Source organism: Amblyomma maculatum, chromosome 8 (genome assembly GCF_055883805.1).
Source record: "Amblyomma maculatum isolate TAMU_Amacu chromosome 8, ASM5588380v1, whole genome shotgun sequence".
Taxonomy (NCBI): domain Eukaryota; kingdom Metazoa; phylum Arthropoda; class Arachnida; order Ixodida; family Ixodidae; genus Amblyomma; species Amblyomma maculatum.
The window spans coordinates 116,439,058-116,457,522 of record NC_139351.1 but is presented as its reverse complement, the minus strand read 5'-3'; the positions used below and the strand labels follow the sequence as shown (position 1 = coordinate 116,457,522).

The window sequence follows — 18,465 nt, the reverse complement described above, 5'->3', positions numbered from 1 at the left end:
GTTACGCTGGCTTCGGATTGCAGCACGTCGTTCCTGCTTTCGCGCACTCTACTTTGTTGTCTATTGAAGGAGTGATGGCGCACTTTAGTAAAAGTAATTTCGAGAGGAATTAATTACTTTGCTATGAAATTACTGCTGAAAATTAATTCACTAAATTACTAAATTACCAAACTGCAAAAGTAATTCATTACATTATAAATTACCGAAAAAAGTAATTAAATTACCGTAATTTCATTACTGTAATTCAATTACTGGCATGTCTGCCTTCGAGGCTTGAGCTAACACATATGCGCGAAATGGTATATAGCACCTTTCTAGGATGTCCTCCAGAGTTGTGACTATGACGCCCATTTTGGCCACGCCCAAGCTGCCCTGGGATTTTTCCAGGTCAGCGAAGATGTCTCGCATCAGCGTGGAAAGCGTGTCCGAGGTGCCGGTCAGCCGGTAGACGACACTGCCCGGCTTGTCCTCAACCTTCTCCGCCCTCGAGTGGTGCTTGCGAAGCACGGCTTCCACGCCACTGGCTTTGTATTTGGGACCCCTGTGGATGCGGAGCTGCGATGAAACGACACACGTGAATTGATCACAACAGGTCAGACAAAAGGAGAAAAGACGAAACAGGCGCACAAGAAAACGTCCGTGGTGTTGTCTCGCTGATTGCCATGAACAGCTGCATGGTCCCTTTGATGTATTTCATATTTTTTTTTTCTTTTTTTTTTTACAACAAGCTCCCCAAGCTGGTAAGCATGATGCGGCCGCCGCAGCGTCGCTACTAGCTGCGTAATCACATCGACATCTGGGAGGTATTATTCTATCGCATTTTCTTCTTCCTTTAATTTTATTGTTTCTTTGTGCATGAACCTTGCCGAAGCCATCTGGCTCTATTCTGCGTAACCCGTTATGTAACTTTCTGGCTGATGTTTCAGTTCGACCACGTACTGAAAAACTCAGATTTCTGCTGTTCAATGAGGGTCTTGGAAAACAAAATCAGTGCTTAGTAAACGCATATCATTATAATAATCATCACCAGCCTTGCTGGTTCACTCTAGAGAAACTTATTTATACACGTACTCCGATTCACCCTCTATTCACCTCTTCACATGTAGCCCTCATCTCGTCCTTTGTCGTTTTTAGCGCTTTGCTTTGAACCAACACGCCCAAGAATTTTCCCCTGTTTAGATATATATGATTACTGCCTACCCTCTTTTTTTTTTCTTTTTTTTTGTGTAGAAATCGAAATCGGAAGGGAGGGCGGTTAGGGACAACTACTGTACAATCATTGTGGAGACGCAGGAGACAACGTTACAGTTCCTTCAAGTCATATGTAATTTTCTCTAACTCGACAAGTAGATGTAAGAAGGTCTAGTTATGGCTATTCCAAGGGGAGTGAAACATCGTGGGTCATTGCAAGGCGTGAAAAAATGAAGGCTGCTCCGTAAAAAGAACCATGCCTGACACACCATGTATCCCATGCCGAACTGGCTTATGATGTACTCGGGCGAGCCGGCGCAGCTAAGTTCCCCGTGCTGGATGACCACAAGGCGATCGGCGAGGGCTTGGGCCTCGCAGAAGTCGCTCGTGGTGAGCAAGAAGCCCGTGTAGCGGCGGATTTTGAAGATGAGCTCCCACGTCTCGCGCCTGCTGTGTGGATCCATGTTCTTCGTTGGTTCGTCCAGTAGAATCATCTGCACCTGATGAGCAGACGCGTGCTCATCAGCAATTCTTAATACCATCAACAACGGTGCTACAAGCGATATCTGAACGCGTAACCAAACTTCATGGTTCAATATGACACATTCACCAGCGATTCCTAATTCGTTTGTGAACCGACCGGCGTCGCTTGGGAAAGGTCTAGGGGTCCTTGGGAAACCAGAAGTCGTGCGTTAATGCGACCTCACTACTAATCGGTCGAATTTTTCCAGTGGAATAGACAAATTTTGGTTACCTCGACCGCGTGGTATACTGCAGTCACTGCTTCGTTAAAGCACACATCGAGATCATGTTGGCGCTGATACGCTAGGCTAGGTTTATTCTCCTGCTGGAAACGTGGGTTGGGGATGTAAACTATATAATCTATCTCCGGAAATTGTCCGAACGAAAATAAAATTTCTGAATTGTTTTATCGCTTCGGAAAATATATCTTTCAGCGCTATTATTTTTTTGCTGCTGTCAAAGTAAATGGTCTATAACTGAAACATTTCAGTACATCTCAGAGCCAAAAACCCGAGGAACTGCTGCAAACGTTATTTGTCCGTGTGATCGGGCAGATGTGGGTAGGTATACTATACAACGCAAATCAATGAGAGCTTGTAAATGCGCTGAAAATAGCCAGGAAATGATATCGCAGCGTAGACGGAAGAGCACGCACGCGGGGTATGAATCCGTCGAATGAAGCTTGGGATATATTAACAAAAAGAGGCAAGTCAATCACCACGAAGTCGTTAATTATATAATTATTACTCGCCTCTCTGGCGTCAAAAGCAAAATTAATGTCGCATTCAGCGACATGCAGTCAGACGCTGTTATGTACGGAAGCCGTGCCCCTCATCCATGTCCGTACGAGTATACAATTTCGAATTTTCGCTGCCGTGGTGTAACTTAGGGTAAAATAAGTTTAATTGTGAAAGTGTGCCACAGTGTCTTTTCAGTTTTTGCGCATCTCGTGTATGAGATGCGGATGAGCATCATTTTTGATCGCAGATATTTCTTTTTTAAAGACAGCTATAAAATTTAGAGGTCAGAAGATATGGCTCATGAAATCCATTATTATTCTTTTTTTTTTCTTGATCAGTGTAAAAATAAAACTAGCGGAAATTTTAGGATCATTCATACAAGTAGCTCTATAGACCCATTTAACGTTTCAAATGGTGCGGTATTGAAACAGTCCATTGAAACAAATCGGCGGGTATGATCAGCCTGCTTACGTTAGGATACGGCATAATGGCGATGGCAGTGCTAAGGAGGCGCTGAATGCTGTGGGGGAGGTCATCGGCACGCCGAGATCGATAGAAAGACAGCCCGATGTCGCCCATGAGTCGTGTGACGTCGAACCGGACTGTACTGCTGGAAATCCCCTTTGCCTGTGGAAAAGGTCGCGGGTGCGAACGTAGCATATAGCTGCGGACAATGTGCATTTCACTGCAAAAGCATTGGTTTGACTCCAAGTGCAGACCAAATGAAGGCAATAATTGCTTAAGCAGAATACAATGAAACGTACTGACAAAATTTGGAGGCGGGGTGAACGGAATATGCTTGATAATGAGCGCAAAAAGCACTGATATTCGTTCAATATGTCTAGAAGTGCCTAGCGCTGGCGTTACCGGCCGAGGGATTGATAGGCAGCAAACAAAAATTCGCTTTGCGTTTCCTTTCGCCAAACGCGCCTTACATTCGCAAAGAACAAAAGTTGTAGAAATTCGGTTGTTTCGATGCGCAAAAATTGATTAGAAGCACACTAACGAAAGAAAAGGCAATACACCAGTCGGCGAAAGCAGGGTTAACGGTTCCCGTGCGGAATTCCAAGAGCACACATCTTTATTCTTATCTCCAATTAATTATGAACCTAATCTAAATCTGCCCAAGATCTCCAGGAACATTTTGGAGGATAGCAGACGAATGAGTCTCCTGCGATCCGGGAAATCAGCTATTGTTAAAGCAAACATTTTTTTTCTCCGCCATGACGATGTTTTGCACAAATCAAAGAACAGTTCGACTGAATTATGACAGTGACATCACAGTCTGCTGGCTCCATACGAGTGAATCAGCTTGATCATCTTAGAGTACCTGGGTTCCTCAAATACGGTGATAAAAAGTTAAGACTGCCGGTGCTTAACAAAACATGAGAGTCAGACACGTTGCGTAGCTCCACGCACCTTTCCGAAGAAGATGAGGTGCTCCTCCACGGTAAGATCTCCGTATAGGACGTTGTCGCCTGGGCAGTAGGTGAGCAGTGTCCTTGCTGCGTCGCCGTTGAGGACGACGTCGTATGAGCCGACGGAAATGGTTCCAGAGCTGGGCGCTATCGACCCTGGTCGGAAAGAGACACGGCAATGATGTACAGCGTTACATTACACGCTCTTTACCTGCACTTCTCAGACACACACTCGTGAGTCGCGCATACTTATTTTCAGTTTCAAAAAGCGAATAGGCAGACTAATACACGGAAGCCATATTGCACGGAATAAGTGTGCGCTGAAAGCAGCAAATAAAAGGAAGCACCCGTTGTTTGCATTTTTAAACCAATCGGTAAGCGAGTAAGTGGCATCAGTTCGCAGGTTAAGAACTGGTTGTATCACTTCTATCCAAATAAGAACGTTACGGAGGTAACGTTCTTATTTGTGTAGAGCGTTACCTTGCATGACGAAACTAGATATTAAAAAAATTACAGGACTTCGTTTAAGTATGCTTAAGAACGGAAAATGCGAAAGCCACTTTACAGGGCTGTTTTTCACTAATTTCACATTTTCACTAATTGCGTCGTTATTGTCATCGCTATCATCATCAACTAAATGCGCCGTCATTGTCATGGCCACCACCATAATTATCATTATCACTGACCGCATTGACCGCATTGACCGCATCGTCATTGTACTGATATTCTTATACGCTAGACAAGAATTATGATCTTCCGTGTGCTGTGCGATGTCAGTGCACGTTAAAGATCCCCAGGTGGTCGAAATTACTTTGGAGCCCTCCACTACGGCACCCCTTTCTCTCCTTCCGCTTTCACTCCCACCTTCCCTATCTTACGGTGCGCGGTTCAGGTTCTACAGAAATTACTGTAGAACCTGAACCGTGCACCGTAATGAAATTACTCCGCAGCCGTCCACTACGGCTCCTCTTTCTCCCTTTCCACTTTTACTCCCACCTTCCTCCCTTCCCTTACGGTGCGGTTTTAGGTTCTACAAAACAGTGTGACGGATAGTGCCCCTTTCCTTTTCTGTGAACCATTATTATTATCTCACGAGTTCGGCGTGGAGTAGTGGTTTGCGAGCTCGGCTAGGGTTTGCAGTGATAGCGGTTGAATTCCCTATGGAGACCACACATTTTTTGCTTTGGGTGGCAGTGCGATGGACGTTATCTGATCGCACGATCTATACAAGCACTAGCCAAGAAGAGCTTTGGCCTTAGAAATGCGCCGCAGCAAGTGGACGCCCTACCTGTGATCATCTTCACGATAGTCGACTTTCCGGAGTTCGGCGGCGCCAAGAGCACGGTTATCTGCTTGCCGAATATGTCGAAGGAGACGTCGTTTATGATCACCTGGTTCTCCACTCGCTGCGGGCCAAAGGAGGGAGAATAACGAGGCGATCACTTTCTCACTTCAAACGATCTGTATGTGGACATGTGCAGTATCGCCGTCTGTGACTCGTCACCAGTTCCAGTGCGCATATGTGACACCATGCTCGCTGTTTCTCCCCAACGCCACTCACTTTCGTTACGCCGTTAATCCGCACGATTGGTCGAGTGCCCGCCGGTTCCTGCTCGTAGTACTGGCAGCGTATTCTAAATTCAGTCGACTGTGCCGCCGAATTCGCTGGTGGCCTCCAGTACGTAGCCTGTGGGATGACAGGAAGGCGCAAATAAATAAAGCTGCATTAACAATTACGATAATTGCTTTTGTCAATCAGGTCAAGTGTAAAGCAGGACATACGAAGGAAAAATTATCATTCCTCCGCGCCAGCCACATCTGTGTAACCGCGGATCTCCATCCCCGCGAATTTCCTTACCTTATCCGCGAACATGTCTTTCCGCTATCTCGGACTGTTTGGCAGTTACATTAATTTCATCGGTTATAATAACGGACCGGCATTTATCTTACTCGCAATGCAGACATCGCATATGCCCATTTCCTCAGTTGATTTCCGCTACGATCTGTGAGGGAAGTCATGTCAAGGTACGGCTTTAAGGTTTTGCAGCAGAAAGTGCGAGTGCGATAGCCTTCAGTGCCTGTCGGTTTTCGGTTTTCAGCTTGGTTTAAAGGTTGCCCACTCTTGCTTGTATCTCTCAACGTTTCCCCTTGCTTTGTGCGAAAAGAAAGCCGCAGATTACTTCGATACTTTGTTTAAAGCGTTTTCGTAGTTGATGCACATAGCAGAGTGTATCAAGCATTTAATATGTTACATATTTTTCTATCCTAACGTTTCTCCGCGCAACTCGCAAAAGACCTGAAGTGAGAACAGAAACTTATTCGTTGTTCTCTGGAGGATGCAGTTTATGACTAAAATTCAGAAATGAGCTTCAAATACAGCTTTTAAAAACGAATCTCGAAAAAATTATAAACTTATGGTAAATATTTTCCCACGAGAGTGGTAGAAGCGCCAGGCGAAGAGAGGTTGCAGAAGGAACAGAGACTGAGGAGGTAGGACGATTGCTAGCAAATAGAGGAGGCGAAATTGAGAGATCGTCTTCTACACTCGCACGCACTCACCCTGAGTGGGAAGTACCAGGGCAGCGCTATCTTCGTCCGGTTGCAGTTTGTGACGGAGTCAATGTACCACAGGAGCGCTCCCAACACACAGCTGGACAGGACGCTGATAATCATCAACTGCAGAATGGTCACGTTGTCGGGAATGCGCGACGGATCAGCGAAGTTTCCGAGTCCACCTCCTTTCTCTGCGACCGCAGCCAAAAAGACAGCGATGCCAACAACAACGTGCGTGGCGATCCGGACTAGTACAGTAGTAGTATTCAGTATTGATGTCTTTTTCTGAAGTTTTAAAGGAACAATCTCTGAGCAGGAGTTGAGCGTAAAAATGATATTGTATATTTCTTGGGGTGACGACAACATCGACAGACCACACAGTCAACTGTTTTTTTTTTGTTTTTTTTTTTTTTTAAATTGGCGAATAAACTCACGTCATAGCCGATGGCAGCACCATTCTGTGTTCAGATTTCGCATCGTGCATGTAGTCACATGGAAGAGATATGCTGCACTCATGCGGGAATAGGGCTCATACGGATGCTTACTGCTTCAAATATTTCCCTGCAACTAACCACTTTTACTTAAACAGTACAGCCCTGCTCTTATCGTATCGATAAGGCAAGCAGCAATCATGCTGAGAATGGCGCTGCCATAGACGGAAAAATGATTACTGCACATATTTATCGTCCATATCATTAGTTTTATTTCACAGTAAGCTAGTGATTTTTCAAGCAATTAAATGCTTCCAACAATTTCTTTCAATAATACGTGTGGATCTCGGTTGACGCTCCGCTCATCACTGCAGCACTTTCCCTCCACGTAGGCGACGGTGTACCCGCGCCTGCATTGCCAAGGCTAGCAGATGCTAACTAATGCTGGAAAGCTGCATTCCTATATCAAAAACGCCGTTTTAAATTGCTGTGCCTCCTTTATCAGCTCCAAGACGGACGTGCGTTTATTTCAGGAATGAGCCTTCAGTTTCGACGAAGCAAATATGTCGTACAATCAGCAGACTCTCTTTTAAGGTATTGCCTCATCGTTGTCGTCAGCAAGTGTCACGCTTTTGCGGCAGCTCTGATTGGTCGAGACGGGATGACGTCATGAAGGTCTCAACCAATCACAGAGTACCACCACAGTATGCGCGAATGCGTGCCTTATGTGACTATATGTCAATAAATGGTTCATTACTAATTAATGACGAATCCGCTACTAATTACTAATTAATTACTGATTAACAACTAACTAATTCATAGTTACTAATTAGTGGCAGTTGCTTAATTGCTTATTAATGCCGCGCACCCGGTAAAATCAATCACACAACAGTAGCCGTAGAACAACTGCAAAGATACAAGGAGCGCATTCTCGTCGCTGCCAAGCAGAATTCACTGAATAAATGCACTCGCAGGATGTGAAAGAGTAGTCGCTCGCTTTACTCGTAGCAGCATTCATCGCTACATGCGCAACAGTCGCGTAGCAGAATGCAGCACTAAGGCTTTCGCCTTTCATCGCTTCAGTCGCCAAAGTGTCCTCGAAGTTTTTTAAAGATACTAAATGTGCACGAGCACTTGTTCGATAACATCGTTGTGCATTGTATTGCCAGGTTTTTCGCTAAGGATGCATATATAACTCCACATTTATGAACGCTGCCAGTTTTGCTGTAGGCTCATTTCTGGATTTCATTTACTATTTTGTATAATGCTCACACACACACACACACACACACACACACACACGCACACACACACACACACACACACACACACACACACACACACACACACACACACACACACACACACACACACACACACACACACACACACACACACACACACACACACACACACACACACACACACACACACACGCGCATGCATGCATGCATACATACATACATACATACATACATACATACATACATACATACATACATACATACATACATACAACATACATACATACATACATACATACATACATACATACATACATACATACATACATACATACATACATACATACATACATACATACATACATACATGCATACATACATACATACATACATACATACATACATACATACATACATACATACGTACATACGTACATACATACGTACATACATACATACATACATACATACATACATACATACATACATACATACATACATACATACATACATACATACATACATACATACATACATACATACATACATACATACATACATACATACATACATACATACATACATACATACATACATTTAGCGTTACAGCGTGTAATTCTTTTGCTGCTTCCAGGAACCTGTTCTGCAATACAATAAAACTGCTTCATGCTCGGCAAGTCGAAAGCTAACTCCCTTTCGAACCACTTTCTTTTTCTCTTGTGTTTTAAGCGGCTTTACCGTGTTATGCACAAGCAAGACCGTCTGAGCACTTAACAAAAAAAAAAAGAAGAATTGATGCTTCTGGGTGCTTCAACCGAAAATATCGATCGCCCTATGTGAACGTAATCAACCTGGTCACGAATGGAAGTGCGTTTTATAGTGGCGACGAAAAAAAAAAAAGGAAAGGGCTACGAACAGCTGTCTCGGTACCTTGCCGCTATAGCGAATCTTTGCTGTGCATTGCTACACACATAATTACCTGCGGGATCCGTGCCCGCGTTGTCGGGCAAGATCCCGCTGGAATTCAGTTGCGTAGGTATTAGGAGAAGCAAGTGGATAACTGAGAACTATTTTGAGCACTAATCTGAGGAAGTTCCAGTGACCAGCACACAGCATATTCCTTCATTACAATAAATAGTTGAGTTCCTTTCGTTATCTAAGAATGAAACTTAACGCTTCTGGCTTTTTTAACAGTAAGAAACCATTTGTTGCTTTGATTAGCGTAGTTGTACAAGACACAAGACGCCATAGCAAATCGCGAACTGATGTTTTTGTTTCATTTTTAGGAGAATCTTTTCAGAGTATTGCACTGAGTGATCTATCCTAGCAGCAGTGAAAGGCCGGACATATGTGCTCAAGAATAAAAAATTCAGCTGATGCTTTGGCCTTGTAATAAGGATTACATCGACAGTTCGAGGGTCGTTAAATGCTCATGCCGATAATTGACTCGCCGTAGGGGGGTGGCTGTAAGGGTGCTTTTTATGCGTGCGTCGCACACGACCGCTGCTCATATTCATGCCCTGTCCCCCAATCGATCCGATATGGCTGGTGCCAGGCATCACAATCACGGCAAGGAAGGATGCGAGGCTGGTTGGGTGCTGCGATGTTGATAGTGTTGGAGTAGCTGTATGCCCTACGGTAAGGTCATTTGTGGCAGTAGTTTATGCGGTGCGCGCTAGTAATGGCAACTACAGCGATGTCATGGTTTTACCGGATTGTGCACGCAGCTCTAGCTGTGCAGAAGAAAGCCATAAGTGGCTCACCGAATCTCTCCAAGCGCTCGATGACCATCCAGCACCAGTGGAGAAACATGCCGGGAAAGGCGGAGGTCATCAGCTTGCTCAACCTCGAGATGAGGTAGTACCCGAAACCAAACGGGTTCTGAAGGAACAGGTATGGCACCATCAGGGTCAGGAACCAGTACACGGACGACAGCAGGCCAGCCAGACGAGCTGAGGGCGTGTTGAAAAGGAGCGTTTCTAAGTTCCGCCGCCCGCGAGAGTGACTTGCTAAAATTCGTACTTGCAATTGATACAGCTAAAGTTTCACAGGCCCATTAAACGATTAACGTTAAGAATTCATTTGAAACATCGGTATGCATCGTGGCTGTCTGAAGCAGATCAGGCCCTGACGGCGATTCATCTTGGCATAATATGCCTGTTTCATTATTAAGGGCCGGCGCCGAGGTGAAACATCAGTATGCATCGTGGCTGTCTGAAGCAGATCACGCCCTGACGGCGATTCATCTTGGCATAATATGCCTGTTTCATTATTAAGGGCCGGCGCCGAGGTAAAATTGTGACAAAGAGGCGTTCGGTGTTCCGACGAGACGGGAGAAAATATCGCAGCAGGACCTTGCGCACATGCCCCACTGCACTATGTGGCGCTGAGCGTGAGTGGGAGAAAAAGGATGGACAGAAATATGTTATTGGACAAGCAGATGTGTCTATACTGGTCTTTGGCTCTGATTTAGCACCAGAAAGGTAAACCGGCTGTGCGATAGCCTCTCCCTTGTAAACCTCTACTATGAGGTGCTTTTTTTCTGGGGGTGGGGTGGGTTTAGTTGATTTCTGTTTGACACTGCACTGATTAAGTTTTCGGAGGAAACACTAGATATACCTCAACGTAAGACATATCAAACTTTAGGAAGGGGGAGAGGGGATGCACTGCTGCTCATAGCTGCTTCTATAAGCCTTTAAGCCTTACTTTTCGCCTCTCTGAGTACCGTGTGTTTCTATACCTCACTGGGTCGTAAAATCTATCGTCGGCTAGGAGAGCAGATTGGCAGTTGGAATGGGTGTTCAGCCGTCAAACACGACCATTAACACTAAAAACCCATTCATGCCACTATATGCGCCTTTTGCGTGCGCGACGTCTTTTCTCACCCTGCAGACCCTGTTTTTATAGCATGTAGCAACTAGCCCACATGCATACAAGATTTCGTGGAGGCCCGAGCAGCTGTACTCACTGCTGTTGAAGAACAGCGAGATCAGCATGGCGTGCACGGCGAGCGCACTGCCGAAGAAGAGGAGCACTGCGTAGACGAGCGCCGGGTTGGTGTTCGCGATGAACGCGTTGCCGTAGTGATCGATGAGCAGACCGTATAGGAAGAAGAGCATGAACGCGCCAATCAATGCCACTGTGGTCATCATCTTGAGGTAGTGGGCCAGCCAGTAGACCCCGCCGGCCACGCCGTAGACGCGCTGCTGAGTGCGCATACCACTCGCCTGCGGATGTTGGAGGCAGGACAGCAGTTACACCTCCGTTCAACCTTAACGGCCCTTGAAATGCTACTTGCGGCGAAATTCTAATGCTATAAATCCAGAGAGGTAGTTTTTGTGAGTATTCGAGCCAAATTTGAAAACATTCCGTGGAACCGGTAATTTTCAAATAATTCTTATAAAGTGCTTCTGGCGGTTGGGGCGACACACATTGCGCGCAAGCCTTCCCACTGACGTCAGTGTGGCCGCTGGGCGCGCCTGCACATAGTCATTGGACGCTCCCAAGTTAGGCGTGTGGGACAGGGCGTGGTGAGGTGTTGTCACAACTTCTTTTTTCGTTTTTTAAAGAAACTTGCGTATCATTTTTGATCGCCTATCGGTGCTAGTAGCTTTTCATGTGCCCTTTCAGGCACAGTGAGACAGGTTGGGTAGATCTCGAAGCCATGCCGTTGATCCCGCTGTGCTCTGAGTGAATCTTACCCGTTTCAAGCATTAGGTTCACAAAAGAGCACGCCACTGGGCCTTTAAAGTACTGAAGATTGGTACGGTATGGTGTGCCATGGTCTGATTTGCCATGATTTGGTTTGTGGGGTTTAACGTCGCAAAGCAACTCAGGCTATGAGAGACGCCGTAGTGGAGGACTCCGGAAATTTCGACCACTTGGGGTTTTTTAACGTGCACTTACATCACACAGCACACGGGCGCCTTGCTTTTCGCCTGCAACGAAAAGCGGCCGCCGAGACCGGGACTCGATCCCGCGAACTGTATGGTATGCTGTGCTATGGTGTGGTATAATATAGTATTTGGCTTTCACTTCCCAGAGCTACACATGGATTATTAGAGACGGCTTAGTCTGAGGCTCTGAATTTAGACCACCTGGGGTCTATAAAGCACATTTATGTTGCAGAGCACAAGGATACTTTTACTTTGAATGGATTGAAAACTATTTACACCAATATTGGACGCGCTCCTACCCCCTACTCTGCTACGCAGGCCCGAGCAGGAAGCCGGGACTCCGAAACTTAAAATACGCGCGAGAATACGCCGAAGGTTGTACCGAAAAATCGGCGATAGAATCTCGGCCGCCTCCCGATCAGAGATCCGGGTCTTTGAAACTTAAAACACGCGCGAGAATTCGCCGACTGTTGTACCCAAAAATGTGGGATCGAATCTCGGCCGCGGCGGCCACTTTTCAATCGAGGCGAAAATAATGCGCCCGTGTGCTGTGCGATGGCAGTGAACGTTAGAGAAACCAGATGGTCTAAATTTCCAGAGCCTTCCATTACTGCGTCTCTCAGGCTGAGTCACTTTGGGACGTTTCAAACAAAACGCCAACTAGCCTTTGTACTATATTCTCATGAACCGATGAAGCTATCGGGACCTTTCTTCTATTAAGAAATACAGCCCCAAATAGGGTGATGAAAATTATGTAGAGCAAATGCGACTTTTCGTATATGCTACGTACCCTCAAAATTGAGCCGGTAATTTGATAGATAATTTTAAAAACTCCCGCTTTCGCGCTGCGCGGCGACACGTGGTGCCGGGCGATCGCCCGAGTTTGATCATCTAGGGCTCTGACATCAGAAGCGGTGACGTTAGCAGCTTTAACCTTTTCATTCTCTCCTCTAGTATTTAGTTCGGCCCACGAACTGTTTGAGCAGCATTATGTTAGTGTTCATATCTGTCAGCTTTAAACCACCGCATTCGAAAGTGACAACAGCAATGCACTTCGTCAGCTGCTCAGCGCAGCCCCCCTTTTTCTGGGCGCATTGTAACCATATAAAGCTTCAGACGTTTGCATATATCTGCATGTTTCCCTTTTTCATCGCCTGCCTTCGCAAAGAGAAGCTATCATTAGGGTCCAAACTTCATATTCAGGGATGCTGTGAAGTTTCCGGTACGTCATATCGAACGAACGATTAGAGAATAGGCTTTTACCAATAGAGACAAGAAACAATATGATAGCACGAACTTATTCTGAGAGATTGTCCACAAGCGACTTCGAACGATTCCCTTGGCCTCGGGAAGCCACAAAATAATTCGAAGTATCATCGCCTACACCGAGTTTAATCATCTTGGTTCCCGCACAGTGAAAGGCACAGTAGCTACGTCTACTGTACAGTACGCTGGCTCATTATCGTATTTGTTCAGTGCGGACAAATTGCCGCAATAACATTCCAGCCGTACATCTTTTTCGAGCTGTGACTGAGATAACGCTGGTAATGTGATGGATCGCAAGAAAGCTCAGCGTACTCACCCTCTCTTCAACGATCTCCATGACAAAGAGGGTGAAGGGGATCCAGAAGGCGATCACGAAGCGGATCACCACGCGGGCATAGGTGGTCGAGAAGTCCTCTGGGTAGAGGCTCGGGTAAGGGAACCGCTGCAGGATCACCTGGCGATACAATATGCCAGGACGGAAGTCACAAACATGTAGAAGCAAGCAGAAAATTTTCTCAATTTCACGAAGAAAGTGTGAGCAAATAATAAATTCGACTGTTCTCCTTGCTCGGCGGCAAAGGGCACCGGAATCACATGGCACTAAAGCATGGAGAGGAGATGTTAAGATCTCTCCATCCTTAAGTGCAATGTGATTTAGGTAACGTTTCCCCTCGACGATGCTTTGCGTTTTCGTACGCAGGAAAAAAAAATGAAATCTTAAAAACTATAGTTTCGCATTTCTGAAAGTTCTGATCTTCCATCCATTACACATTCGTGTCTCCTTCGTAATCAAGAGCCTCCGGCTGGCCTCGCAGATCACCAGTGGTCATCCCCGCGATTAGTAATTAGCCACCCAAAATCATTGCTGCAGAATGGTAAGATACCGCAAACAGCCTATCTCTCTCTCCAGGTTTCTCTAAACTCTAATATTCCGCGCTCAAGCTCATCTGATTTTCAGCTGCTCGAAGCTGAATTTCGAGCTCTCGCTTCAACTTACCAAGCCATTTCCATTCAAAGTGTTTGGGATCATTCTCCTGAAGTACTCACTTCGTAATCGAGGCTGAAATTCCTCGCATTGCCGATGGCTTCGAGGTAGGCCGTCTCCACCGCGTACTGGATCGGTAGCAGGTATGTCATCTCGCTGAATGCTTGTAAGTTAAGAGCAGCAGGCAGCATCAGGAAACGGCGGTAACGGACGTTCACGTCGAACTCGATGCCGTGGACGCGAACCTGCGCGCCCCCGAGACAACAGGTGAATGTCCTGCTGATGGCAATCTCTAGTGCTCAAGTTAACAGCGCAAAAGAATTTAAGACATTGTCACGCCACAAATGACATTGGATATATTTCTGTAGCAGATTGGGCACCGCAATATGCACAAGTAGTCAATATGCGTTTTGAAGGTTAACCACACAACCCAAAGAAAGCACAAGGTACATCACCAGACAAGGCCAGCTGCTGTTGCCCCTTGCTTGCACTGTCTATATCTAAACGTACTTGTGGAAGCCAGGTTGTAAGTAAATTTAAAGGCGACATTTGGGGGTACCTTCTTTGTCCTCGAGAAAAAGGCCTGATCTGCGTCAGTGTACATATGCCCAAGGAAATTTCGAGCTCATTTTATATGCTATCTTTTGATGACGTGTACCTTCATTATAAACAGTCGGAAAACATACATTAAGTTGTCTTCCGCTGGAAAAATATTGACAGCAATACTTTCTGCTGCAATTTTATTCAGAGATTCACCGCAATATGGCTCATTTAAACCAAGGGCCGCAGTTTACTTTTGTGCTATGAGCAATGGGATATACTCTGGGAGGACGCAACTCGAGCTCGCACCTCATCAGTTCAGTTCAGTCGTTCAGTCGTGTCCGACTCTTCGTGACCCTATGGGCCACATCACGCCCCGCTTTCCGGTCTCTATCTTCCTAACATCACATAACTTCATCTGCAGCGCCTCGAGGATGCCATCTAACTATCGCGTTCGCTGCCTACAACTTCTCCGGTGACCCTCAACCTTTCCCAACATCAAATCTTTCTCCAGCGACTCCTCTCTTCTCATCAGATGACCAAAGTAGCTGAGCTTTAACTTTAGAATTTGACCCTCCAATGAGAAGTCAGGGTTTATGGTCGACAATATCTACTGATTTGATCTCCTGGCCGTCCAAGGAACTCTCAAAATTCCCCGCCAGCACCACAATTCAAACACGTCAATTCTTCGGCGGTCAGCCTTCTTCACAGTCCAACTCTCGCATCCATACATCACCTCATAGTCCAGCTTAAAATGCGCGTCTTCATCCTCCAAGGTTGATTCATCGAAGGCGCCTTTTGAATGCCGCGAGCTCGTCGCCAGGTACTGCGGGGGTGCGTGGAACACAATAGCGATGCGCCTTCCCGGGGGAGCGTCTCCGATGCTCTTGAAGTACGCCGATACACCGTCTTCGTGCTTCAGCGAGTGCACCTGCAGGCAGGCCATGGCTGCAGCTTCATTCATTTTGCCATTTAGTAACCACCGCTGTCGGCATCGACCTCTGGCACAGAGGTACGAGTGAATACCATTCTGAATTCTCGTCCCTACAGAAGCCCTCAACTTCGTTCTGTTCATTTTGTTCACCCACTGTACAATATGCTCGATGTGAATTGAACCCTTTCTCCTCGGGTATGACGTGCTCTTTACACCGAACGAATTGGGTCTCTCATTCAGGCAGTCTTTCTTTTTTCCAGTTTGTTTAACACACACACACACACACACACACACACACACACACACACACACACACACACACACACACACACACACACACACACACACACACACACACACACACACACACACACACACACACACACACACACACACACACACACACACACACACACACACACACACACACACACACACACACACACACACACACACACACACACACACACACACACACACACACACACAAACGAGAGATGTACGCATATAAAGCCATAGAAACACGCACATACAGACACAGACAGAATAGACTAGATATAACAGACAAGATAGACTGAGAGGTGGATGGTAGATATATTACTGAAATGTCCAGGGCGGTTACGAGGGTGTGAAACAAGTGTTTTACGAGCTAGCTGAGATGCAATAGATAAGAGCTCAGAGCGCATCGTCCTGCCACTAGTCACGCAGCGTCTGGGCGCGCTTCAAAGTTCTCTCCTTAAGCCATCAGCAGCACACTGAAATACATCACACGGCGTTTACGAGTATGTAACGCGAATAAATTAGTTTGGCTGAATTGTGATCAAGAAATCTAAATATATATTATAGCCGAGGTAGTAGACTGAACGGTCAGCCGCAGACAACGCCGATGGTGCCCTAGCGCTCGGAGTATTCAACTTCTATTCAGAGCTGCTCGCAGGAGGGGAAGTGTTGGGTCCATACGCCGTAACTGCATTTTAACAGCCGCCACCCTAGTACTCGGTCTTACACATGCACCGATGCCTTTGCGGTTGTCTGTACCAACGGTGGAAGACAGGAAAGAGCAAAGAAAAGGTGACGCTGTAGCACGTAGGCCAACCCCAAAAGAGAACAAGGTGTTACATCATCCATCGGAAAGCGAGGCACTAAAGTATAGGGGGCGCATTGACAGCTGCGAGTGCCTGGAGGTGCAATAATTAGGGTATAGGCTCCGAAGCATGGCGACTAATGAGCTCCACAGGGCACTACGGGAAATGTGACTTCCAAAAACTAGGCTTTATATCTTCTAAGACAGGGACACTGCGAGGACGGCACCGGCAGTAACCGGCAATAAAGAGATGAAAACTACCGACACTCTAAAAAGAGCACCTTGGAGATGTTGAGTATGGCGGCCGCGCTCTGTGCGATCGATGCGTGGTAGGGCATCCGTGAGACGTAGCAGAGACTGTGCACATGAGCCCCCGGTCCGGAGTGCCAGCCATCCAGAGGGTGCCGGGCCTCGAAGAACCGAGGCGGCATGCGCCTCTCGTCCTGCACATGGCGGTGGTGCCACGGCTTCGGCGTGTACCGAGGCGTCGACGGCCGCTTAGGCATCTCCCGGTCGGTTGCGGTCGTCTGGACAAACTCGGCATCGTGGCCTGATGCGGCGGTCGGCCAGAACCCCAATCCGCGGTGCACCATGGTATCGGGCTCGTCCGGCATGTCACTATTGAGCGTGTACAGGACGATGAGCGCAAACGCTGCCTGTGCGACGAAGCTTGGTAGGTGCCGGCGGAACTGGCGGACGGAGATGTCCTTCCACATCAGAAGCACCAGCTGCTGCAACATGGCTGCCTCTGCAGAGGGATGCGCGGCTGGTTCCTGGGGAGGGCAAGAGATGGATGTAGCGGCAGTGCGCAGCCGAAGGTGGTTGGAGCGGCCATGACGTAACCCTCGATACGGTAACCGTTGCCGCTTAACTAAAAGGGGATGCTGACAAGTCATAGCACCAACTAATCATTCTACGCTGACTAGGACTAAGTGCAGAGCTCAGTAGGCGTACCGTCAACGGCAAGCAGAGTCGTTTTCCAGATGACCCCTAACTACCATGCTATTTGTTTAGTAGTGCGTACACTTACGTGCTGTCGAACCTTCGAAGGTGACCAGAAACAGCGATGCTGGAAGAAGAGACGTATGTCGCTGAGAATGTGCAGAAGGAATCTGGGAGCACGAGTAGCGCGAGGCCACGCGTGTTCGTCTTCCTCGACGCCGCGTTGTGTGACGAAATACAAACATACAGTCACATGCTCGATTTCTCCACGAAAGGGGGACTGTGCTTGTGGCTTGGGAAGTTCCTGGCCTTCATAAGGCGTACATAGCAGCAGAGCGGGATGTTTAATTTTTTTTTATTTTTTACAATGCTAAAAGAAAACACTATATGGTTGGGATCAGATAATACAATCCGAATAAATAGCAAACTGAAAAAAATCTCTAGAGCGCAATGTGCTTATAAATCGCGATGGTATTTACTAGAGAACTAAATGGGGTTACGTACACTGTTGCGCAAAAGTGGAGAGACCACGCGTTTTGACAAAACTGCACATCAGCTCTTTCTGAAGGTGTACCGGTGGTTTCTAAGTTATGCATAGGGTAGCCTAACAGTGTACTTATCCCTTACTTACACTTCCTCATCGGATCTTTCATACATGGCATATCGAGGCCGAGAAAAAATTTATATACATGCTATGGAATTCAATCTTCTGTCAGCAG

At 46.6% G+C, this 18,465-nt stretch overlaps 1 protein-coding gene across 1 annotated transcript in view; it reads right to left on the bottom strand.

The window, feature by feature from the left end:
* Positions 1–18,465, bottom strand: part of LOC146182261 (phospholipid-transporting ATPase ABCA3-like) — a 37,715-nt gene that overhangs the window by 18,449 nt on the left and 801 nt on the right. Inside the window, exons 2-14 of the mRNA XM_084575921.1 lie at positions 17,086–17,577; positions 15,523–15,717; positions 14,309–14,491; positions 13,578–13,715; positions 11,068–11,326; positions 9,863–10,051; positions 6,431–6,615; positions 5,433–5,558; positions 5,160–5,277; positions 3,873–4,027; positions 2,925–3,080; positions 1,461–1,691; positions 311–555 (exon numbers count right to left, since the gene is read on the bottom strand). Coding sequence (XP_084432047.1) covers positions 311–555; positions 1,461–1,691; positions 2,925–3,080; positions 3,873–4,027; positions 5,160–5,277; positions 5,433–5,558; positions 6,431–6,615; positions 9,863–10,051; positions 11,068–11,326; positions 13,578–13,715; positions 14,309–14,491; positions 15,523–15,717; positions 17,086–17,577 — 2,672 coding nt within the window. The remainder of the gene's footprint in view (positions 1–310; positions 556–1,460; positions 1,692–2,924; positions 3,081–3,872; positions 4,028–5,159; positions 5,278–5,432; positions 5,559–6,430; positions 6,616–9,862; positions 10,052–11,067; positions 11,327–13,577; positions 13,716–14,308; positions 14,492–15,522; positions 15,718–17,085; positions 17,578–18,465) is intronic.